Consider the following 24,546-nt stretch of genomic DNA (forward strand, 5'->3'; position numbering starts at 1 on the left):
GAGAACAAGAAAAATAGGTTTATTTGTGTTACGCTTATTAATTTGTGCAGTTAATGTTTAAGAAAAAATATTAATTTTTATTAAAATGTTCTATTATTTTATGTTAATGTTATTCATTTATTTCAGCCCTTTGTATTTAGCATGTCTCTATTTAAATAAACCCACATTTCTATGAAAATTGAAGCTTTTGTTTTTTTGTGGCCCACATCAACTTAAACCTTGTTTATTTGGCCCATGTTAGCCTTTGAGTTTGACATGCTTGGTGTAAGGAGCCTCTGGGACAACTTCAAGCCTACCAACATTCACATTATGGGGGTGCCACAGGAGAAGAGAGAGAGCAAGATATTGAAAATCTATTTGAAGAAATAATGAGAGAAAACTTCTCTACCTGGCGAAAGAAATAGACTTACAAGTCCAGGAAGTGCAGAGAGTCCCAAACAAGAGGAACCCAAAGAGACCCACACCAAGACATATCATAATTAAAATGCCAAAGGTTAAAGACAAAGAGAGAATCTTCAAAGCAGCAAGAGAAAAACAGCTAGCTGCGTATGTACAAGGGAGCGTGGATAGGACTGTCAGCTGATTTCTCAACAGAAATTTTTTTTTTTTTATATATATTTTATTGATTTTTTACAGAGAGGAAGGGAGAGAGATAGAGAGTTAGAAACATCGATGAGAGAGAAACATCGACCAGCTGCCTCCTGCACATCTCCCACTGGAGATGTGCCTGCAACCCAGGTACATGCCCTTGACCGGAATCGAACCTGGGACCCTTCAGTCCGCAGGCCGACGCTCTATCCACTGAGCCAAACCGGTTTCGGCTCTCAACAGAAATTTTGCAGGCCAGAAGGGAGTGGCAAGAAATATTCAAAGTGAGGCGGGGCGGGGGGGAGGAAAAAAAATAAAGAAATATTCAAAGTGATGAATGGCAAGGACCTACAACCAAGATTACTCTACCCAGCAACGCTATCATTTAGAATTGAAGGTTAGATAAAGAGCTTCACCAACAAGAAAAAGCTAATGGAGTTCATCACCACCAAACCAGTATTTCATGAAATGTTGAAGGATATTCTTTAAGAAGAGGAAGAAGGAGGAGAAAATATGAATAATAAAATGGCAGTAAATACATATCTATCAACAATTGAATCTAAAAATAAAAATAAAGAACAAGAAATCTAATTAACAAAATAAACTGATAAAGAAAATAGAATCAGAAGTATGGAAACATGGAACAGACTGAAGAATCTCAGAGGGAAGGGTGGAGGGGGGCGCAGGAAGAGATTAACATTGCCTATGGACACAGACAATAGGGTGGTGAATGCCTGGTGTGGGGTGGGAACCAGGTGGAGGGGGGCAATGAGGGGAAGGAAGCGGGACATGTGGAATATTTGCAACAATAAAGATTTTAAAAAAGTACTGATGGGTAGTTACAAAATAGTCACGAGAATGTAAAGTACAGCATAAGGACTACAGTGAATAATATTGTAATAACTGCACTGTCAAGTGGATACTAGACTTATGAGAGATCATTTCATAAGTTATATACATGTCTAACCACCTGAAACTAATAAAATATTAAATGTCAACTATTAAAAAAAAAGCGAAAGATTTATGTGATCTGAAGAGAAACCAGATCATAAAAAAAAAAAAGGGCAAGTTTATTACTTTCTGATTGGGAGGTTCAGTGGACAAAGGATCAGCACCCTGAGAAGGCTCCTTTTCCGTGTCTCTCCCTTCATTCCCTAAGTTCCTCTTTCAACCAAGTGGAGCTCAGCGGCCTCAGGAGGCGCCCCCAGCCCGGCCGCACGCAGTTCTCCCTCCTGCCAGCGCGGCGCCCGCGGCAGCTTGGGGCTGGCTCCGGTGGGCGGGGCAGGGTGGGAATAGGCGGGGCAGTGAATAGAGCGGCCAATGGGAGCCAAGGCCGTGGGCGGGGCCGCGGAGGCTGCGCGCGGGCTTCTGGGCCGCCCCCTGTGCTCAGCCGCTTTTCCTTTAGCTTCCGGGCAGTCGCTGGCGTCTGCCACCTGGTGAGGCCCTGGGCAGGCTGGTGCGCAGGACCGGCGCCGCTGGTAAGTTCCTGGCCGCAGCGCGTGCTTCGGTCTCCCCTCCTCCGGCCCGGCCCCTTTCCCGCGGCGCCGGGCATTCGGGGATCGGGGCCGGGGCTTGGGACTGTGGTCGGGACTGCGGTTCCGGAGAGCCGGCGCTGCCTCTGCCCTGCGGTGCGCGTGCAGGTCCGGTTCGCTGGCGGTCGGGAGGGTCCTCGGAGTGCGAAGCGCCGGCTCCCTCCTCATCGCTCGGCGGTGTGGGGTGACTCCCGCGCCCGCGTCGCTGAGATCCAGGTATGCGGTCCGCCCGGCATCGCTGGCCCCGCAGTGCGCTTCGCTTCCTCCGCGTCCCTCCCACTCGTGCTTCATTCAGGGCACCGCGGCTTCTGCTCCGGGAAAGGGCTCGCTGCATTTTGAACTGCCCCGCGACACGCCGGGTTGGCTTATGTTCGCAAGGACCGGTCGAATTGATGTGCTTGGGAAGGTAACGGAGCTCTGGATGTTAGCGTCTTTCTGGGTGTAAGTAATTTAATGGAAAGCAGTTGCGATGATCAGCCTTGTTCTTGCGCAAGAATAGCAAAACAATGTTGCGACTGCCGGCACATCGTAGATTCATCCTCACCAAGTAGTGAGAAAAGTGGAAAGAAAAAGTGGTCTTTGCTTTGTGGCTGCCAAGTCTTGTGGCCATGGGATCGGGTAATTCATGTGAAATGATACGTAGTTTTCTTTTTATTTATTGGGGTGACCTGAAACACATAGGTTTCAGGTGTGGGTTTCTATGTTACAATTGCACTGTGTGCCCATCACCCAAAGTCATATGAGATAGTTTCTAACATTCCTTTCAAATCTCACGTAAGTCTGTGATGAGCTTATTTTCCATCCTATACCCTTAAAAAGAATAGGAAATAGGAAAAGTTCATGCAAGGCGGGGAATAAAGGTTTATAAACGCATTGAACTTTCAAGACTGTGATTACAATTTAGGACTGCAGAATGAAAAGGGAACACAAATAAAATAGAAAAAACTTATCCAGAATTAATAATGTTAGAGAAACTTGGGAAGCTTTCAGAAGTTCCAGTAGCAATTACTGTATTTAATTACCTCTCTTTGCAGCTGTACAAATATGGTGAGGAGAAAAATAAGTGCTAAGTAAGAAAAAAATATAATTCAGAGGTTATGTAACTTAACATATTTAGTGTGGGGAGAATCCTTTGAAATTCATAATTTGTGTAGACATTTGCACTCAGGAAACACTTTTAAAAAGAATTTTATATTCTTTATTTTGGAGAGGAAGGGAGAGGGAGATAGAAATAGAAACATCAATGATGAGAGAGAATCATTGATCGTCTGCCTCCTGCAAGTCCCCTACTGGGGATCGAACCCGCAACCCGGGCGTGTGCCCTTGGCAGGAATCGAACCAGGGACCCTTCAGTCCACAGGCTGAAGCTCTATCCACTGAGCAACCCGGCTAGAGCCAGGAAACACTTTTTAAAAAAAATAGAGAATTTTGTATTTCTCCTGCAAGAAAATATTACATTTATTATGAATATTCAGAATTCCCTACCCTGCTTATGCTTATGCATTCTTTTGAGACCTTAGTTTCAGGACTTTGTAGTTGTGTGACTAGGGAAAGTCACGTTTCCTCTGAGACTATTTCAGTTGTGAAATGAGGCTAATGATACCTATTTCATGGAGTTGTGATAATTAAATAAAATCCTTTAAGTGGAAAAGGTACAGCAATGCCTGACATATCAAAGAGTCAATAATGGCATCTACCGTTATTAGTATTGTGTTCAGAAAACAGTAAAGATACCTTTACTGCCTTCTGTGGTCTCTGGCTGTTAACTCAGGCTAGAGGGTATATCTAAAGAGAAATGCAAAGGGGGCACTGACCGACTGCCACTGCTGTCTGTACCTGACACTGGAATTTTTACCAAGTTATAATCCCTTCCAAACACTAGTGATTGCTAAGGACACATGAGTCTCTCTGATTGTGTTGGCCTGTCAGTCATGGCACTTCATTAGGATTGTGATTTTCCCCAACAATTATGCTAGGAAGTTCAGGAACGGGTGTGAGAAGAACCCCTCCAAAGGGGACTCAGAAGACAAAGAATTGGTTTTGTTTACTCAACAGAGATTTCAGCCTAAGATAAGCCCTGTTGCAGCTGGCTGTGGTCAGTATGGCTTGAATATTCCAGTCTTTGCTAGAACCTTTTCTTGTTTGGATGTTTGACCAACTACTGATGTTCTCTGGTTGTTATTTAAGCCAAATTCTTCTTAACAAACATTAACGTGGAAAGGCACAGTAATCTTAACTGCTCAGGGATCTAGTCTTAGCATTCAGAAAGGAAAGGAGAAGAACTCAAAAGTTTTTTCCTCCTCGCTTCCTAGCTAATTTTTAAAAATTGTAATTGAACAGGAAGTATTTTCTTACAGTTTAATTCGGGATGCAGGAGTTGACATCATTTGTGGAAGACATGTTTATTGTGGTGGTACATCTGAATAGGAACTAATGGGTAGGTGCACCATCCCACATGATTTAAAACCATGGGGAGGCAACTCCACAATAATTTGAGCTCTAGTTGAGTATTTACAGATGAGAATAACTCAGAAACTCTGGGTTGTGATCTAACTAAAAGTTAATATAAAAACCAACAGAAGCCAAATCTCATTAAAACTAAACTAGCAAAACAAAAAGTAGTGGCAGGAAACCAGGAAGTTAGTTAGATGGCATGAGGTCATATGACAATGTCGCCTTTGATAAATGTTTTGTTTTTAAGTTAGAAGTTAGTATAATCCCATTTCCCATAAATTTTTGCTGACATTTTAGAGGATATCTTTTGTGTATATACGTATGCGTGTTTATGTCCATATAAATGGCATAGACACACATACTATATTCATTGTAGAAAAAATTGTTACTTAATAAGATGAATAAAAATAATGAACTAACCCTAGCCGATTTGGCTCAGTGTCAGACAGCCTGCAGACTGAAGGGTCCTGGGTTTGCTTCTTCTGGTCAAGGGCACATGCCTGAGTTGCGGACTCAATCCCCAGTAGGGGCCTGTCAATGATTCCCTCTCATCGTTGATGTCTCTGTCTCTCTCTGTCTCTCTCTCTCTCTCCCTCCCCCTCCTCTCCCTTCTCTGAAGTCAATAAAAATATATATAAAAAGAGAATGAACTATATTGTTATCTTCGAGGATTAAATACTTAAAACAGGAATTTAAGTGATAAGTATTCCAACATCTGAATTGGCCATAATATATTTAACCCACTGATTTTCAGTAACAACATAGATGCTTGGGATGTTCCTGAGATCCTCATTCTGTTGATGGGGCCCTGGTGTCTGCATTTTTAAGAAGCTTCACAACCAGGTTAGGAACTACTGATAAGGAATCCTCTATATTCCACACAGATGCTTGATGTATATGCAGTATCACGCTAAGAAAATAATCATATTGCGGTTAGGGAAGGGGGTAATGGGGAGCAACTGCTTAATAGTTATCCTGTGGAGTGATGAAATTTTTTGGAACTGGATAAAGGTAGTGGTTGCACAACATTTTGAATAAAGTAAGTGCCACTGAAGTGTTTGCTAAGATGGTTTATTTTATAGTATGTGGCTTTCACCTCAGTAAAAGTACCCTGAAAAAAGAATCATATGAACACTATCTTTGTTGTTGTGTTAGAAAATAAATTATCCCTGTTTAGATTGACTACCTTCTGACTATTATTTTCTCTTAGGCTTTTCTCTTAAATTAAGCACATTAGTGTTTATAAGATGCATCTTATCAGTAGTACCTTTTGAAGCCTAGTAATATTTTCTCATTAATTAAAATGCCATCACGCCTCCTTTCGTGTACAGCCTCAGGTGGCAGCAGGAAGAATTCTGCACTTGGAAGCAAAACTCTTGGAGTTGGAAGCCCAGCTCTGTCCCCATCAGCTGAGACTTCCTTCCTGGTCACTTTTTCGGTCCTCCTATCCCAAATTTGTTGGGGGAATCCACTGAAATTTATACTGAACTTCCGTATGTTATTGTTATGTAGTTATAATTTTTAATTGATTTTTTTTTAATATATTTTATTGATTTTTTACAGAGAGGAAGAGAGAGAGATAGAGAGTCAGAAGCATCGATGAGAGAGAAACATCGATCAGCTGCCTCCTGCACATCTCCCACTGGGGATGTGCCCGCAACCCAGGTACATGCCCTTGACCGGAATCGAACCTGGGACCTTTCAGTCCACAGGCCGACGCTCTATCCACTGAGCCAAACCGGTTTCGGCTTTAATTGATTTTTGAGAGGGAGAGAGAGAGAGACAAGGAGAGAGAGACATCAATTGGTTATCCCACTTATATATGCATTCATTGGTTGTTTCTTGTATGTGTCCTGATAGGGGATCGAACCCACAACTTTGGAATTCAGGACAACCTGTAATCAACTGAGCTACCTGGCCAGCACCTGTAGTTTTCATTTTGTTTTTTAATTTCGAGTCAGCAAAATCCAACAATGGGTTAAGGGAGGTACTACTGGACAGTAAATGAGTTATTGGATAGTCTGTAACTTACAGTGTTAATCATTATATTAGTTATGAATTTATTAAGGCTAAGTACAGATATTATTAAATGTTTTCAAGGATAACAGGGAGATGAATTTTCAAAGACGTGGCTTGTTCTTAGTACTGCAATACATAAAGCATATGATGCTTTTCTAGTTTCATGCGTAGGAGGCCATCTGCCTAATTCATTTGTAACTATTCCGAATTTGCTTAATGTCCATAAATGAGGAATAGCTATTGGTAGATCTATTTAGAGACCCCTTTGGGTTCCTTGTGTTTTCTCTTAGTTTAAGGAAGCCACTTGACTTTGTTGAGAACTGACAATCTTGTCAATAGTGACTAATGGTAGGCTTCTCCTGGGAAATGTCTAAAACATTCAAAGTAGAAACATTGGGCATATTGCTGGCCAGTAATGACTCTAGTAAGTAGAAGTTTTATTTTAAACCAGCAATAATGATTTTTGATAGTATATACACAAAAGTGTGTTAACTTGCATGTATTTCTGGTTAATGGACATGAGGCCATATTTACCAACTTCATTGTATAAAACTACAGAAACATATAATGAATGTGACAGGCATGTGAATGTATGTCTCAGTGGACCAGGATCTGTTACAGGAAAGGAGGATGAAAGTCAGTGTTTATTTAGTGTCTTTTGTGCTAGTTTTTTTTTTTTTTTTTAATTTAATCCCCACAATAGGTCTGAAAGCTAGTTTACTTAGCTTAGTGAATAAAAGTATGGGCTTTACCCCTAATAGGTTTTGTTGGCTGCTGTGATGATGATGATGATGTTGTTGTTAATGAAGAAAAAACAGAGGTTAACAGGAACTTCCCTTGAAAGGAAGTGGTGAGGCTCTGGCCCCAGAGTCTGCCTTTTTCCTTCACACCAAGCTGCCTCCCAGCTATTATATACTACTAGAGGCCCGATGCACGAAGATTCGTGCAAGAATAGGCCTTTCTTCCCCTGGCTGCCGGCGCCGGCTTCCCTCCAGAACCCAGGACCTGGGCTGCTTCACTCCGGCTGCTGCCGCCACCCACCAGGACCCAGGCTGCTTTGCTCCTGCCACTGCCAGGCACCCAGGACCTGGGCTGCTTTGCTCCAGCTGCCACCAGGCACCCGGGACCTGGGCTGCTTTGCTCCAGCTGCCACCAGGCACCCGGGACCTGGGCTGCTTTGCTCCAGCTGCCACCAGGCACCCAGGACCTGGGCTGCTTCGCTCCAGCTGCCACCAGGCACCCGGGACCTGGGCTGCTTTGCTCCAGCTGCCACCAGGCACCCAGGACCTGGGCTGCTTTGCTCCAGCTGCCTCCAGGCATCTGGGACCAGGGCTGCTTCGCTCTGGCCGCTGCCACCACCCACCAGGGGCATGCTGCGAGCCACGCCGAGGCCGCTCAGAGCACGCCTCCACCCCTGGTGTGTGTCCGCTGGGGTGGGGGCGGCACGCAGTCCCCTCCCGCCCATCTGCACGCGCAGCTCCTCCTGAGCGGTCGTAATGCAGCCTCCTCCTGAGCTGGTCGTGACGCCTGGCTATTTGCATATTACTTGTTTATATATATAGATGGGTAAGAGAAGAGAGCTGACAGTGTAAACTAGAAGTATATTTTGGTAATTTTAAGTAATTGTCATTTTACCTGTGACACTGAACTGCAGCACTTTTTTTCTTCTCCAGTGTCCCTGAGGGACTTCAGTGGCTCCCAGGAGGGACTCACAAAGACAGTGACAAATAGCAAATACTGAAGAACAGAAAATAGACTACCCAGAAAATAGCCTTCATTGTACTACACTGAATGCATATACACATATCAAGATATCCGTATACTGGGTTACTTAAGGCCTGAATGAGAATTAGGCAACTGATAAAGTGAGAATAGTAGTTGCTGATTTGGAGTTTAGTGGATAGGGGTGCTTTGCTTTATTGAGGCAAGGTTCCTATCACAGACTCGTTGGGAATTGTTGCAGGAGAGTTTCAGTGATAACATCTGACAGTGCTCTCCAACTCAAACACAGTTTAAAGAAGAAACTGCCTGTGTGAGAAATTCCAACTTGGCTTCCATTTGTTCCCAGGAAAGATCCTGTTGGAGGCTGTTTCTGTGAATCAAAGGAGAAGGACAGGTGTGAGCATGTCGGCCCTCAACTGGAAGCCCTTTGTGTATGGAGGGTTGGCCTCCATCACAGCTGAATGCGGTAAGGAGCCCAGGGGCTGGAGTCAGGTGAATTCACCCGCTGTACGTGACAGTGATTTTAAAACCTAAGGTCGCAATTGGTGTTTGATCTGAATATAGTTTAAGCATAGAATATGGGGTTATGACTATTAATCTAGAATTCAAAATGTCCTACTGTTGGTATGCTTTTTTAGACAGATAGTCATTTGGCAACTTACTGGCAGTTTAGAGTTCAAAGTTTAGTGGGGAGAAAGTTAAACTGTTGAACAAATAAGTTTTATGAATCATTTTTGAATTACATCAGTCCCTATTTTCCTTGTATGTTCCTTACTTTGCCCCCACCCTTAACACATTTGGCTGTAAAGAAGTTTGAGGAGCGCCTGGCTGGTGTGGTTTGGTTGAGCGTCGACCTATGAACCAGGAGATCATAGTCAGTTCCTGGTCCAGGCACATGCCCAGGTTGCGGGCTTGGTCCCCTGTGTGGGGCCTTTAGGAGGCAGCCAATTGATGATTCTCTCTCATCATTGATGTCTCCCTCCCTCCCTCCTTCCCTCCTCCTTCCCCCCCTCCCTCTCCCTCCCTCCCCTCTTTCTCCCTTCCTCTCTGAAATCAATAAAGACATTTAAAAAAAAAAATGGGAGTTTGAGGCCGCTCCAAGGCCTTCCCGAGCCAGATTCGATTTCCTGTCGTTACGCCATCACTTTCTGAATATGCACATGATCCAGATCCTGTTTGTGACTTCTTCACATTAGTTGAGTGCCACAGCAGGGCCTGTTTGTTCCTGTGTTTATTCCCTGGAATCATTCAATCAACAAATTTTTTTTATTTGCGGGGGGGGGGGGGGGGCGGGGCGGGGGGCATGGTGCCTTCTGGTAAAAGCCGGAAGACCTGCTGGACAAATTCTAAAAGAGCTGTAAGCACTCAATCAACAAATATTGATTGAACAGCTGCTGAGTGCCAGGTGCTGGGCTGGACACTTCATTTGCTTCCAGGGCTCAGTCACTGCTGTTCTGGGATGAAGGTCTGCCCCTGAGGGGCCAGTGAGGACCAGTGCCCAGGGGTTGAGGTACATTAACCCCTATCCATGCTGCTCATGCCGGTCCCATTGACATAATACCTCACATTTACTCAGTATGAGTTTCACATGTTTGGGTGAACTGTCTGTTAGGCATTATATTAAACTTTTTACTCTAACAGATTTACTTTTAGACTATAGAACATAGAGTGAGGAACCTGAAATCTAGGTATGTGCCCTAACTGGGAATCACACCTGCAACTTTTTTTGTGTACAGAATGATGCTCAACCAACTGAGCCACCCAGACAGCCAAAATAACTTATATTTAAAAATGGATTTCTTGGTTATCTAAATCATTCCATCTATCTACTTTTTAGCAATGTAGTTTCCTCAGATCCTATATAGAATAAGATAGAGCATAAATAAAAATGTTAAAAGAGGAAAATATGTCTATTTAAAAAAAATCTTTTGGTTCCCATTTTTTAATAGGAAAAAGATTGCAAAGTATCTGTTTCTGTTTTTTTTTTTTTTAATATATTTTGTTGGTTTTTTACAGAGAGGAAGGGAGAGGGATAGAGAGTTAGAAACATCAATGAGAGAGAAACATCGATCAGCTGCCTCCTGCACACTCCTCACTGGGGATGTGCCCACAACCAAGGTACATGCCCTTGACCGGAATCGATCCTGGGACCTTTCAGTCAGCAGGCCGATGCTCTACCCACTGAGCCAAACCCGTCAGGGCTGTTTCTGTTTTAGTTTACATCATAGTCTAAATGTCTCTTTAGTAATATGTCACTATGTATCCTTTACTTAGTGGACTTTCTTTTAATTAAGTGAAAATATTTCTTTCTTTAAAATTTTAAGGTACATTTCCAATTGATTTAACCAAGACACGGCTCCAGATTCAAGGCCAGACGAATGATGCAAACTTTAAAGAAATTCGGTATCGAGGAATGTTGCATGCATTAGTGAGGATAGGCAGAGAAGAAGGCCTGAAAGCCTTGTATTCTGGGTAAGTGACCTTTGTATGTTTATATTCTACTGCTGACCTTTCAAATGAAACTTTTTCAGACTAAGACCTCATAGAGAAAAAGTAAAAGTTTGAGGTGTATTTTTAAAAAGCAAGTAACATGGTAGGTTTTTCATTTCTATTGTCAACTTTATTGTATTTTACATAGAGAAAGTTGTGGTGAAACTGTGTTTTTATTATACTAAAATATAGATAATCTAAAATTACATTTGTTATAAAAAAATCCTGTAATTTAGTTTTTTACTCTGAAAATAGCCCTTTCCCATGGCTATTATGAATTACCAAGATTTTTGCCATAATGAAAATGGTATCGTATTTCCATGGGAAAGAGTTGTTCGTGAGCTACTTTTCTTTAATCTAATATTTAATTAACAGTGTGCAGTAGGCACTAGATAAGAAAGTGAGTAAGACAGAGTAGGGTCCTGCCTATGTCAGAGTCCCTGCAAGAAACAGAATTCATTTGGGCGGTTTAAATGAAGAGAGTTTAATGAAGGGACCATTTAAGGGTTAAGGGAGCAAGTGAAGGATATTGAGATACCTAAAAACTAGCAAAGGGGGAAATTGTTACCAACCCTAGGACGGGAATAGTTTGGCAGAGACTACCATGGCTGGAGCCTTGAAGGAATAAACAGTTGTCAAGGGATGTTTTGGTGGTGCCCAGATTGAAGAAGTACCTCTGCTTCTTTCTCCTCCCTCCCTCCCACCTTTTGTGGCCGAATCCACCTGAAAGTCAGCTATCAGAGGGGACTAGGTGATCCTGTCTGGGCACAGAGCAGAACAGAGAAGGATAAGAATGGATCTGGGAGGACAAATAGGGATCAGAAGTGGCACATTGTCCTGAAGGAACTGTCATTTACTGGGCTGCAGATGACACACAGGGGATTACAGTGGACTCTGGTAAGTACTAGAGTCTGGTAGAGTTATCAGCCCCAGACTGTGGGGATAAGGATGAGGCACGTTTTCAGGAAAGCTGCTCAATTCAGAAGGCACCAGCTCTTACCTTAAAGGATCAAGAAGAGTTAGCTAGGTGAAGTTAGAAACTATGCTCCTACAGAACCAGTAATAAGTGCAAGAGAGCATAGTACACCTAGAAATGCAAGTAGTTCAGCATGGATTTTGCGTAGGAGTTGGTGAATAGCAAAAGGTGCAGATGGAGAGCTAATAAGGGGTTAAGACATGGACAACCTCAGGCCATGCTAAGCACCTTGATATTGTCCCATATACCACTAATCCCAGACTGGTGCCTCAGAGCCCTCCCACCCACCAGTCTCTGAAGGATTTTGCTTTTCAACTGAGCCAATACTTTAAATATGAGAAACTGCACATAAAAATCTGAGATTCCATTTTCTCAAGAGAAATCAACATTGGGCCCACATTCATTCACTTATGATAATAGTAACTGCATTTAACAGTGCTTTCTCTGATTTTCCAAAACCTCTGCCACTCACATTGAGTGTGTGTGCAGTTAGATCCAGCCCACTTTTATCAGTACAGCTTCTATCTAGTGCCTGTAAATACTTGAATTTTTAAAAAAAAAATATTTTTATTGATTTCAGAGAGGAAGGCAGAGGGAGAGAGAGATAGAAACATCAATCATGAGAATCATTGATCGGCTGTCTCCTGCACGTCCCCTGCTGGGGTTAGAGCCCACAATCCTGGCATGTGCCCTTGACTGGAATCTAACCTGAGACCCTTTGGTCCACAGGCTGACTCTCTATCCACTGAGCCAAAGCAGCTAGGGCAGTACTTGAATTTTCTACACTTGTGGCCGAGAGGAGCCACTGAAGGGTTTCAAGTAGAGGAACTACGATGATTAAGTTTCACTGTTAAAAAAAATGCCTGCCTGCCGTGTGGAGAAAGAATTAGAGACTTGTAACACTGGAAGCAGGCAGTCACATAGGAAGCAGAGACAAGGATCTGCCTGGGGTGTTTGTTTTGGGGATGGAGAAAAAGAAGACAGTTTAGAAAGCTAGTTAGGGCATAGGATTGACATTGTTTGACCTAATAGATGAGGGGGTTTGTGGAGGAGTAGGAATCAAAGCTAATATCTTAATTTCTGGTTTTGGCCATTGTCTAGGATACAGAAGAGGAGAGGTGATTGTTTAGACAGGGAAGATAATTAATGCAGTGTGGGTTACCTGATTGGAGGTAGGTATAGTACGTGTGAATTGACAAATTAGGAAGAAGTTGGAAATGTATCTTTGGATCCATGTTGGAAACATGAATTTAGGAGTGGTCAGGTAAAGCAATGGCAATAGCTGAGCTCACCCAGGCAGTGTGTGGAGCAAGGGGAAATGAAAGCATAGGACAGATTCCGGGAAACCCCAGAGGACAGCGGTAGGATGCTGTATACTCTACAGTGTACAGGAAAGAAAAGAAATGGGAGAGGTCAATGTTGTGGCAACTCAGGGAGGAGACAGCTGCAAGTAAGACAGAGCGGAGTAGCAAATACTGCAAGATGTTATGTAAGATGCTAATTGAAAAGCATCATTTAATTTAGCAACACAGATGTCGGTTGGCCACCTGTTTTGATGGAGAAGGTGGAAGGAAGCCAGATTGCAATTCGAGAAGGAAGTGGGAAGTGCTGAGAGCTTGGAGTACAAATGCCACAGGTGGTTCTGGGGTCAGGGAGGGAGAGGAAAAAGCTGAAACAGGGCCCCCCCAGGGAGGTAGGAGGTGGGCTCCAGAGCATCAACGCAAGAACGATAGATGCTTCCAGAGGCCAGATTTCATTAGGTGCACTGTACTGAGAAAGCAAAGCCTTTTTTCATTTTAACATGAATGGGCAAATAGAACCACATGTTCACTTATGGTTTCATTGATAATAAATATGAGGGGCTGAGTTTTCACTTAGTGAGATAATAATTTGCTCAGGTATTTATAACCTTTTTGGATTATACCTATATATTTTAAAACTATGTTGCCCAGCTGGTGTGGCTCAGTGGTTGAACGTTGACCCATGAAACCAGGAGGTCACAGTTCGATTCCTGGTCAGGGCACATGCCTGGGTTGGGGGCTTGATCCCAGAATGGGGGCATGCAGGAGGCAGCCAATCAATGATTCTCATCATTGATATTTCTATCTTTCCCTCTTCCCTTTTCTCTCTGAAATCAATAAAAAGCAATTTAAAAAACCCAAGTTTTTGTTGGATTTTTAATTTTAAGATATCTGTTTTGTGTAGTTTATAGAAGGCAAATGGGTGATTTTATCTCTGCCTGTGGTTCTTCTAGAAGATTGTATGTGATTTTTAAAATTTTCTTGTCCCTTTGTACTTGGTTTGACAGGATTGCCCCTGCGATGTTACGCCAGGCTTCCTATGGCACCATCAAGATAGGCACTTACCAGAGTTTGAAGCGATTATTTGTGGAACGCCCAGAAGGTCAGTGGAGAATCTTTTTTCCACTTGTAGGCAGGAGGTTGTCTTTTTATTCAAGTGATTTTGTATCAGATTTTCTTTGACTTACTTGTGACTTTACTGCTCTGAGGAGAGCTCTAGGTGTGAAGTCTAAATGAATTGTGCCTACAGCAAGTCAGTTATCAGCTGAATTTAGGGGAGTAAAAGTTAAAAAGAGCAAAATGCTTAGACTAGAGCATATGTTATCGTTCTAGGCAACGCAGAATTTCCTAAAATTGTAGGAATTATCACCTGTATTTCATAAAAGCAGTGACTACATTTCTTAGTATTAAGAACTGAGTTCTAATACTCCATTAGAAGTATTAGAACTGTTGAATCTGTGACGGCTTTAATCCATAGAACTTTATTTGTTTTTACAAAGGGGCAAGCTACAGCTAGCTGTTACATGAGAGTGGTGAACAGGAGCTAAGATGCCTTGAAAGTGCTTCATTATACTTTACATTAAATATATAAGATGTGCTTTAAAACTTTGTCACCACGTTATCTCATAGGAGTATTCCTCTTTTATTCTCCTACCAGACATACCTCGTCTAAATTACTATTATGATCTGCATTTACACACAAGAGTGAATTGGTAGATGGTTATTTACTTTGTGAGATAATTCACATTCCTTTTCAGATTGCAAGAAACTTTGCTAAGTAAAATCCCTTTAGCCAGCAAAATTCCTAATCCTTTTGAAATTACTTGATTCATAAGGTCTAAATTTCTTTATTCTCTTAAGAACAAATGGTATGTAAATGAATTACACCTGCATTTGAGGTATTCACATGAAGAGCTCTGTATATATGAAAAGTCAGATAATGTCTTTGTTTGCAGATGAAACCCTTCTGATAAATGTGGTCTGTGGAATTCTCTCTGGAGTCATGTCCTCAGCCATTGCCAATCCAACTGATGTTTTGAAAGTAAGCAGTGCTTTTTATATCCCTAGATACAATCTACATTTTCTTACTGAGAACAAGATTCAGATAATGAAAATCTGCGAATAAAACATACACTGACTCTGTTTATAATTTAAGTGTTGTGAAGACTAACTTATAAATATCCACTAGGTAGGTTTCCCATTGATACGAAAGTAGAGCTCATTTTAGAGATGAGTATTTTGACAATTAAGCAGAAAAAAAATTTAGGTTTGGATCCATTTGAATTTTTCATTGAAAATCTCCCTTGTTTTATTGGTTCATTAAAAAGTAGATGGGCTTCAAATTTTATAGAAGTCTGCTTATTAATGACCATTTCTAAATGCATTTTTGGGTTAATTCAGTTTCTGGAAATATTTATTTAACCACAGTTAGACATAACAGATGACCTTGTTGACAATCCTAGGGATTACAACCTTCTTAAATCCTGTTTGGAATAAGGCAAGGGAATAAACTCATTAAAGAAAATAAAAATTAGTTGTGAGTTACTTTTGAACCCTCTCATATATTCCTCTTTCTCCCTCCCTTTCCTTTTTGCCCAAATTATTTAACCAGAATTCACTATGCTTCTACCTTGGACCAGTTGGAGTACTTTTAGTGTTGAGAATCCAAAAATTAGTAAGACAAAAACCCTGCCCTGATAGGAGATTCTGACAAGCATCAAAACTTCATGCAGCAGCATGTTGAGAACACTACAGTTATGCACAGTGAAGGTACAATGTGTGCAGGCACTTTTACCATAATTTTACCCAGTGTTGGTGCAAGATTGCTGGAGAAAAATATCCATACTTCCTTTAATCTCTAAGCCATATATCAGGGTTACAAAAAGGCAGTTCCTGTATTTTGGTTTATTTTCACATGTTAGCATGGCAATAACAGTTCCTTTTAAGAAGTTAGAGTTAATGTATTTGCTCCCTAAACCAAAATAAGGTACACATTTTTTTAGTGAGAAATATCTTTTAATTCTTAAAAATGCAGAGCTACATCCAGCATGTTATGTTGGAATATTGGTCATGTGAGTACTATGGCCCTTGTAAAGTTAATTTGTAAGTTCAGGTGTAACCATGTGTGATGGGCATCATGTGGCTGTCCCAGGGCTAACTCGCCGGCTTGCCTTTTGATTCAGCTGGTTGGAAATAGCAGGGAGTTGGAGTGACTAAGAAATATGCTCGTTCATGCTTAGTGTTGCCAGGTATTACTGGATACTCTTACTAATAATGTTAAATTTTTAGAATTACCATACTATTCTCTCTCTCCTATTTAGAACCTATAGGGAAAAATGCCATTTTCTTTCCTTTTCAAAGACTATTTAAAAAATTTAATTTCTTTTTCTTTTTTTTTTTTAAATATATTTTATTGATTTTTTACAGAGAGGAAGGGAGAGAGATAGAGAGTTAGAAACATCGATGACAGAGAAACATTGATCAGCTGCCTCCTGCACATCTCCCACTGGGGATGTGCCCGCAACCCAGGTACATGCCCTTGACCGGAATCGAACCCGGGACCCCCCAGTCTGCAGGCTGACGCTCTATCCACTGAGCCAAACCGGTTTCAGCAAAAAATTTAATTTCTTTTTGACACTTAGTGAGCTATTATATGCAAGACGTTCTAGACTCTGTTAGATGCTTTTTGTTGAATCCAAAGTGCCTAAGAACCAGTCCGTATATATTTTAGTTTACTGAGAATATTTAAGCCAGCATTATAGTAATAGTTATAAGTATAGTTTTTTTCCTTGTAATGGTTGCTAAACAGCAGACTGAATGATTTTTCAGGGATCTATATTTGGGGAGAAATGTGCTACCTTCTTTCTCACGTTAGTCTTTAAAATAATTTCTAGATACGGATGCAAGCACAAAACAACACCATTCAAGGAGGAATGATAGGCAACTTCATTAACATTTACCAGCAAGAGGGAACGAGAGGACTATGGAAGGTAAGCTTGAAAATGGATCCAGCTGATTTAGTTCTTCACTTTTTTCTCTTTTTGATTTTATTTTTCCTATGTCCATCATTTTATTCAATCCAAATGGAATAATGGAGTAAGGGAAGAGGAGTGACATCTGCCCCTGAAGATATTTTATCTGTAAAATGGAAATATAAGGAATATGTCATGATTTGAAAAGTACCTTTTGAATAATTCATAAATAAGAAATTCTGTGAAGATTGAGCACCTTTTTGTTTGCTTTTTTTAAAGTTCTTATAGAGAAGCAGTTTCTGGGTCCCAGATATGTTGAATTTTTTGCTTTGCGTGGTTTCATGACTTTTAAGTGAATATTGTTAACTAGTGCTTTAAAAAAAAAAAAAATATATATATATATATTTATTGATTTCAGAGAGGAAGCGAAAGAGAGAGAGAAATAGAAACATTAGTGATGAGAGGGAACCATTGATTGGCTGCCTCCTGCATGCCCCCGATTGGAATTGAACCCGGGACCCTTCAGTCTGCAGGCCGACGCTCAATGCACTGAGCCAAACCAGCCAGGGCACTAGTGCTTTTTAAAATATTCATAGAATAGACCCTAAAGGTCACCCAGTACTATCCTCTCTGTATGTACAAGGAAACTGGAGGCTCTGAGAGGTTACTGTCCTGGCCAAGGTCTGTCCAAGGTCATACAGTTAGTGGCAAAATCAGAATTCAATGTTGGAGCTCCTGACTTTTTACACTCTGGTCTTTTCTACTCTGTATGTATATTTCTACCTGCCAACAGGAGAGATGTCTGAATCCCTATTATTAATGTTTTTACCCAGGGCGTGTCTCTTACTGCTCAGAGGGCTGCTATCGTTGTTGGCGTGGAGCTACCAGTTTACGACCTCACCAAGAAGCATCTGATTCTCTCAGGCCTGATGGGAGACACTGTGTATACTCACTTCCTGTATGTTTATGGATTTTTAAATTAATATTTTAGGTTTGCATGAGTTTAGGGTGAAAATTTGCTGCAAATTTATAGAAATTTTAAAGCTATTATAAAAATATTATATCCTCATATTTGAAAAATTACAATACAGAAGTGAACCAGGAAAAATTAACAGTCTTATCCCTTTACATAGGTAGGAATTATTAACAGTTTGGTAAGTACTTTCCAGGTATTTTCTATGCATATGCAAATATGTCTACAAAAGTATATTACATGTACTTCATTACACAAATATGCTTTGTATCCCCTTTTTATTATTATTATTTTTCATCTTTATTAAGGTAAAATTGACAAGTAAAATTGAAAGGTATTTAAAGTGTTCAACATGATGATTTAATATGTATATATTGTTAAAGGATTTTTCCCATCAACTTAATTAACATATCTGTCACCTGACATGTTTATCTTTTTGTGTTCTTTTGAAAACATTTACGTTCTATTCTCTTAGCAGATTTCAATTATAAAATGTAGTGTTATCAACTATAGTCCACCATGTTATACGTTAGCTCCTCAGACCTTATTCATCTTATAACTGAAAATTTGTACCCTTTTACTGTCTCCCTGTTTTCCCCATCCCCTAGCCACTGGCAACTACTTTTCTACTCTTTGTTTCTATGAATTGTAGTAGTTCTTTGTTTTTTTAAAAATATATTTTTATTGTTTTCAGAGAGGAAGGGAGAGGGAGAGAGATAGAAACATCATTGATGAGAGAGAATCATTGATCGGCTGCCTCCTGCATGCCCCCTACTGGGGACCAAGCCTGCAACCCAGGCATGTGCCCTGACCCGGAATTGAACCGTGATCTCCTGGTTCATAGGTCAGTGCTCAACCATTGAGCCATGCCAGCCGGGTGAGTTGGAGTAGTTTTGTTTGTTTTTAGATTTCATGTATAAATGATACTATGCAATATTGCCTCTCTTACTTGCTTTTTAATCCTCACCCAAGAATGTGTGTGTGTGTGTGTGTGTGTGTGTGTGTATTTTTTTTTTTTCGAGAGAAACATAGATGTGAAACAATCGATTGGTTGCCTCTTATACTCACCCCAACCTGGGATCTAACCTGAAATCTAGGTATGTGCCCTGCCTGGGAATTGAGCCTATAACCTTTTGGTGTGTGAGACAATGTTCCAACCGACTGAGTCACCTGGCCAGGGCTTTCTTATTTGATTTTTAAAATTTAATAATCTATTCCAAATATCTTTCCATAGCAGTACAAACAGACTTCATTTATTTTTAATAGCTGCAGATTAGTATTGGATACATCATAGTTTAATCAACTGAGGAGCGATTTAGCTCATTTGGGACATTTGGCAATTTCTGGAGACTGTTCCAATAGTTATGAGTAGGGAAGTACTATTGGCATCTACTGGGTAGAGCCCAAGGAGCTGCTAAACATCTTAGAACAGACCTACATGACAAAGAATTATTGGTTCAGAATCTTAGTGCTGAAGTTGAGAAATGCTGCTCTGAGTTAATTGATACTAAGTGTGGTCTGTGGCAGTCTTGTGAGACTGAAAGTTTCGTAGAACCTGAGCCCCTAGTGGGCATTCCATTGAGGAAATCTTTTTCTCTAATCTTGAAGAAACATGGTCATGAGATGACTAAAGTTACTCTGATTTCTACTTACAGGTGAATAGATGCAATAGATCAGCAATTTTCAATGGGTGTGCCACAGAATTTTTAAAACATGCAGTACCTAACTATTCAGTCAGGGGTACTGACTTCTTTTCCATTAGATTGTCAAATAAAAACATGACAACAGCCAGCACAACATTAGCCATCAGTATGAATGAATCAAAATTATACCCATTTTTGTCAAATCAGCAAAAAAATAAATAAATAAAATTAAATAGTTTTTAGTGTGCCACAGAATTTTAGTAATTAGTTTATGTTTGCCATGAGATGAATGAAGTTTAAAATCACTATAATAGATCATCCTTGGAGAATGTCCCTTCATGTTTCTATGATTCTTTTGACATCTAGAACCTCCGAGATATTCTTAGCCGAGGTTGGAATTTATAAGCCAGTATAATCAGTGCTGGTGTTTAAGAAGTTTGTACAGCCCTGACCGGTTTGGCTCAGTGGATGGAGCGTCAGCCTGTGGACTGAAGGGTCCTGGGTTCGATTCCAGTCAAGAGCGTGTACCTTGGTTGTGGGTACATCCCCAGTGGGGGGTGTGCAGGAGGCAGCTGATTGATGTTTCTAACTCTCTACTCCTCTCCCTTCTTCTGTGTAAAAAATCAATAAAATATATTTTTTTTTAAAAAGAAGTTTGTACAGCTCTCTAGATATGGTCCTTATTTTTTTTTTATTTTTAAAAAATATATTTTATTGATTTTTTACAGAGAGGAAGGGAGAGGGATAGAGTCAGAAACATCGATGAGAGAGAAACATCGATCAGCTGCCTCCTGCACACCCACTAATGGGGATGTGCCCGCAACCAAGGTACATGCCCTTGACTGGAATCGAACCCGGGACCCTTCAGTCCACAGGCCAATGCTCTATCCACTGAGCCAAACCGGTTTCGGCAAGGTCCTTATTTTTGATATATTTCACCTTGTTACATGTTACTTTAACATAGTTTGGGAGGAGGCTGTTTCCTGTCTTTGATGGTGGTGGTGACCTTTTTGTTTTTCTAATGGTATCTTTCCTAGCTCAAGCTTCACCTGTGGTCTGGCTGGGGCTCTGGCCTCCAACCCTGTGGATGTTGTGAGGACACGTATGATGAATCAGAGAGTCCTTCGTGATGGCAGATGCTCTGGGTACACAGGTACCCTGGATTGCTTGTTACAGGTGAGAATGTCCATCTGTGTAGAGTTGGGAATTCCTCTCTTAGCTCATTAGCTCCCATCTGGCCCACTTATTACAAGTTTCTTATCATTTTAAAACACAGGGTTTATAGTAAGATAGACCTGTGGATCTGTCACTTGTAATTGTGTGACTTTGGTCAAGATAAAGACTCTATACTTCAGTTTCCCCATAAGTGAAATGGGACAATAATAGCATGTGTATCATAGGGTTATTGTAAAAATAATGCCTACATAAAACAGCATAGTGCCAGAAATAATTTGGTAAGTCTTATTAGTATAATTAATAATAATAAAGGATAGTATTGTGAAATGAGCAAATTTATCCTTCCTATTGAGTCAAACTGGAATGAGTCCCCTTCATTCAGATATCTCACAAAGGAACACATCAATCTTACTGTAATACTTAGTTTAAATAATTGGGCCTATTGCTCACGAGTGGACAAAAGTTTGCCAGTGTCTCCCCTACTGGATTGCCAGCAACCAAAGTTTAGGGGGCACTTTTGTGGTTTCCATTTTCTGGCATGATGCTAGACTTTAAGTATTGCTTTAATGAAGCAAAGATCCTTATTTATAATTCATCCAACAACATGAAATAGTGGTGCTCTGAATTCTATCTTTACCACCATTGCTTTGTTTCCTTATGTCTGAGTTGTTTGTGGGCCCAAATGGAAAAGAGGCAAAAGACTCTGGTTGGAATTATTAAATCTCATTTCTTATTCATTCAACTGTTGTTTGCCTGCTTTGGGTGTGGGATGGTTTGGCATGGAGTCTTAGCTGTCACCTATGCAGAAGCCTTTAAAGACCAAAAAGAGGCAGAGGACAATGATTTCTTAGTCTTTGAAGCAGGATTTTATTTTAAGAAAAATACTTTGGTTCAGTCGGGATACTATTACTAATGTATTTGACATAATTGAAAAGTTGCAAATTAACTTTTTCCCCCCTTTTATAACAGACATGGAAGAAAGAAGGATTTTTTGCTCTATATAAAGGGTTTTGGCCAAATTGGTTGAGACTTGGTCCTTGGAATATCATTGTATCCTTTTCTGTTGTAGTAGATGTGAAAAAAGATAGCTAAAATATTGTTTGTGTAAACTATCATGTTGTTATAATTTAGAAGTTGATTTTTAGTCTTTTATGTTCCTCTGATTCAAGAAGTAACTGTTCAGTTCTTTTAAAAATATGTTTTTATTGATTTCAGAGAGAAGAAGGGAGAAGGAAAGAGGGATAGAAACATCAATGATGAGAGAGGATTATTGATCGGCTGCCTCCTGCATAACCCCTACTGGGGACCAAGCCTGCAACCCGGGCATGTGCCCTGACCAAAAAGCGAACCTTGCATGACCTCCTGATTCATAGGTTGATTCTCAACCACTGAGCAACACCAGCTGGGCTGTTCAGTTTCTTTTTCAGGAGGTATAAAATCTCTGTGCTAGGCACTATGAATCTTGGTTTAATGATGGTATTATTGAAAGGTAATGATATCAATAAAATTTTTTACTTAGACTATTCTAAAAGTTTAGAGTATTTAAGATTTCAGAGAGAGGCCGGGTTGATTTTATATCCCAGCCACCCTTGGGAAGGAAGTGGTTTGGTTGCAGTGTTCTAGAATGTTTATTTTAGAGAGTACCAAAGGATAAATAGTAATTAGCTCTAGAATTATTTGGCCTGTCAGCACTATTTCCTGTATGCCAAAGTGAGGGGTAGGAAAGAAGTGGCAGTTCATTAGACATGAAAGGGCAGAATTATAAGGTAGGGAATGTTGGTGTCACCATCCCCTTATTTCTCTTTGTCTGTGCCTCTCCCCTTACGGAGGCCTGCCTAGCAGAAACCCTTGGGGAGAGCTTCCCAGGGATTGCCGTGTTTCTCTTTCACACAGAATTTACTGTAAAGTCTTCCCACCTCAGTAAAGTCACAAAAGCTAGGCCGTGTGGGTATAATCTTAGAAGAAACTCTCAGAGCTGATGCTAAGGGATTTATGTGTGTATGTCAGCTGTGATCTTCCTGTTCCAAGCTGACCTTGGGAAGGCTAATGGGTAGGTCTTTCGGAATAGTCAGGATGGAGCCCTCGTATTTAACCATGTTCATAGCATGTGGTCTGCCCAGATATATTTGTTGGTAGGTTTGCTATTTGAAGATCTATTTTTATGTGTTGGAGTTCAGATGGCATTTTCTTTGTCAGCCTTAACCGATAATTGTAGTTTTTTGTGACATATGAACAGCTGAAGAAATTGGATTTATGACAAGTCAAGGTTGCATGAGACATCCCTCTGAAAATGCTAACTTCCAAAACAGTAAAGCTTCCTGTGTTTCCCACTGCTTCTCACTGCTTGGCTCATCACAGATTCTGAGGTGTGAGCAACAGATGAAGACTGGGTTAGTTCCGACTGCTGTGTGTTGGCATCAGGCACTCTGCATTGAACATTTACTGGCATAAACTGTAACATTCAGACACTAGTCCTTACCATCAAAGTGCCCTTTGACATCAAATATAACATGAACTGCATGGTTTTTGTGAAAGAAAACTTGCAAGAAGATCAGGAACTGTGTGCTGTTTCTTTAGGGGAGAAACATCTCATCGCAGCTCATGGCTGAGAGTACCAGACTGCTCTGAAGAAGCTCACCAGAACGTGGAATCGAGTCTCCACTGGGGCATTATTGTTCCTGAACTTGGGGGCTTTTGCTTCTTGTCAGCTGAAGAAATCTCACAGGTGGAGACCTGGACTTTTCAAGTGTAGGTATCAACAGTGCAGGAAATAGAGCCCTGGAATATTGCACTGCTTTATAATTTGCTATTTTGGCAGGATCTTTCACTTATAATAAGTGATTTTAAGCCTTTGAAGACTTGACCTTTGTGAGGAATTGTTACACAGTATTAATGTCTAAACTCATGGTGGTGTGATGTGTTGGTTATGAAGGTGGCAAGGTCTGTGCTGATGGAGGTGTTTCAAGCAGCTTAGGTTCTGTCTTAGGTCATGTTAGTAATTTGTTGTATGGTTTTTAGCAAAGTTTATGTCCCATTCTGGAAATGGGGATAATGACATCTGTGGAAATTGAGGGTCAAGTAAAGAAAACATTAGTTGCTACTACTTGACTCGTTTGATAAGGATGTATACATTATGCTGTCATACAGCTATAATCTGAGAATAAACAGTCTGTGTGTATGGAAAAGTCATTTTACCATGGGCTACGCATCATAATTCCAAGGGAAGCCCATTGTTAAAGGCCTTGTGAAAGAAAGAACACTGTATAAGTTAAGGTTTTATGTTTTCATTGCAAAGTGTTTAAAGTGAATTAAGAGTTGATTTTTCCAGATTTCCCAGTTTTCACTTTAGTTTGGGTCATGTTTGTTGAAATATTTTCTATCTTGGACTTCCTAATTAGCTTGAATGGCAAATAATGCTTGAAATTTTAGAAACGATTTCTTTAGTATTGCACCTGCTTACCTAGTTTCTGATAAGAGGTATATATCTTCTCTTCTTCTAAAGATAAGATAAATCATTCTTCCTCTTCTTTCTTGCCTTCATCTGATTCTGTTCAAAGTAAAAAGTGACTCTGATAGCCCCAAGAACTTGACACTAATGGAAGACAGCCCCAGGGAAGGGAATATATATCTACTTGGGTACCTTGGGTTCCACCCTTTGAGAACATTAAATACATATACTAACTGGGGGCTCCAGGAAGACA

The 24,546-nt window shown here is 40.7% G+C and overlaps 1 protein-coding gene and 1 non-coding gene across 3 annotated transcripts; one reads left to right on the forward strand and one right to left on the reverse strand.

Moving 5' to 3' along the window:
* Positions 1–1,999: 1,999 nt before the first annotated feature.
* Positions 2,000–24,034, forward strand: SLC25A30 (solute carrier family 25 member 30). Of its 2 annotated transcripts, none has more exons than XM_070409044.1 (10): positions 2,000–2,066; positions 8,662–8,781; positions 10,640–10,787; positions 14,090–14,184; positions 15,038–15,123; positions 16,976–17,071; positions 17,887–18,011; positions 20,707–20,845; positions 21,815–21,895; positions 23,061–24,034. In XM_070409044.1, the coding sequence occupies exons 2-10, from the start codon at positions 8,718–8,720 to the stop codon at positions 23,100–23,102; spliced, it is 876 nt and encodes a 291-aa protein (XP_070265145.1). In that variant the 5' UTR covers positions 2,000–2,066; positions 8,662–8,717; the 3' UTR covers positions 23,103–24,034. The 2 variants fall into 2 exon arrangements, with proteins under 2 accessions (XP_070265145.1, XP_070265147.1); XM_070409046.1 differs by lacking the exon at positions 2,000–2,066 and adding an exon at positions 2,318–2,336.
* On the reverse strand, positions 9,620–9,682 carry LOC139007834 (U7 small nuclear RNA). The gene has a single exon (XR_011470982.1). It is a non-coding gene; the product is annotated as a U7 small nuclear RNA (small nuclear RNA).
* Positions 24,035–24,546: the final 512 nt, after the last annotated feature.

Source organism: Myotis yumanensis, unplaced genomic scaffold, assembly GCF_028538775.1.
Source record: "Myotis yumanensis isolate MYYU_CA2020_CCGP unplaced genomic scaffold, mMyoYum1.0.hap1 SCAF_3, whole genome shotgun sequence".
NCBI lineage: Eukaryota > Metazoa > Chordata > Mammalia > Chiroptera > Vespertilionidae > Myotis > Myotis yumanensis.

Coding starts and splice junctions, on each gene's coding strand:
- SLC25A30 (XM_070409044.1), top strand. CDS start 8,718: ATGTCGGCCCTCAACTGGAAGCCCTTTGTGTATGGAGGGTTGGCCTCC. Junction 8,782..10,639: donor CTCCATCACAGCTGAATGCG/GTAAGGAGCCCA, acceptor TAAAATTTTAAG/GTACATTTCCAATTGATTTA. Junction 15,124..16,975: donor ATCCAACTGATGTTTTGAAA/GTAAGCAGTGCT, acceptor AATAATTTCTAG/ATACGGATGCAAGCACAAAA.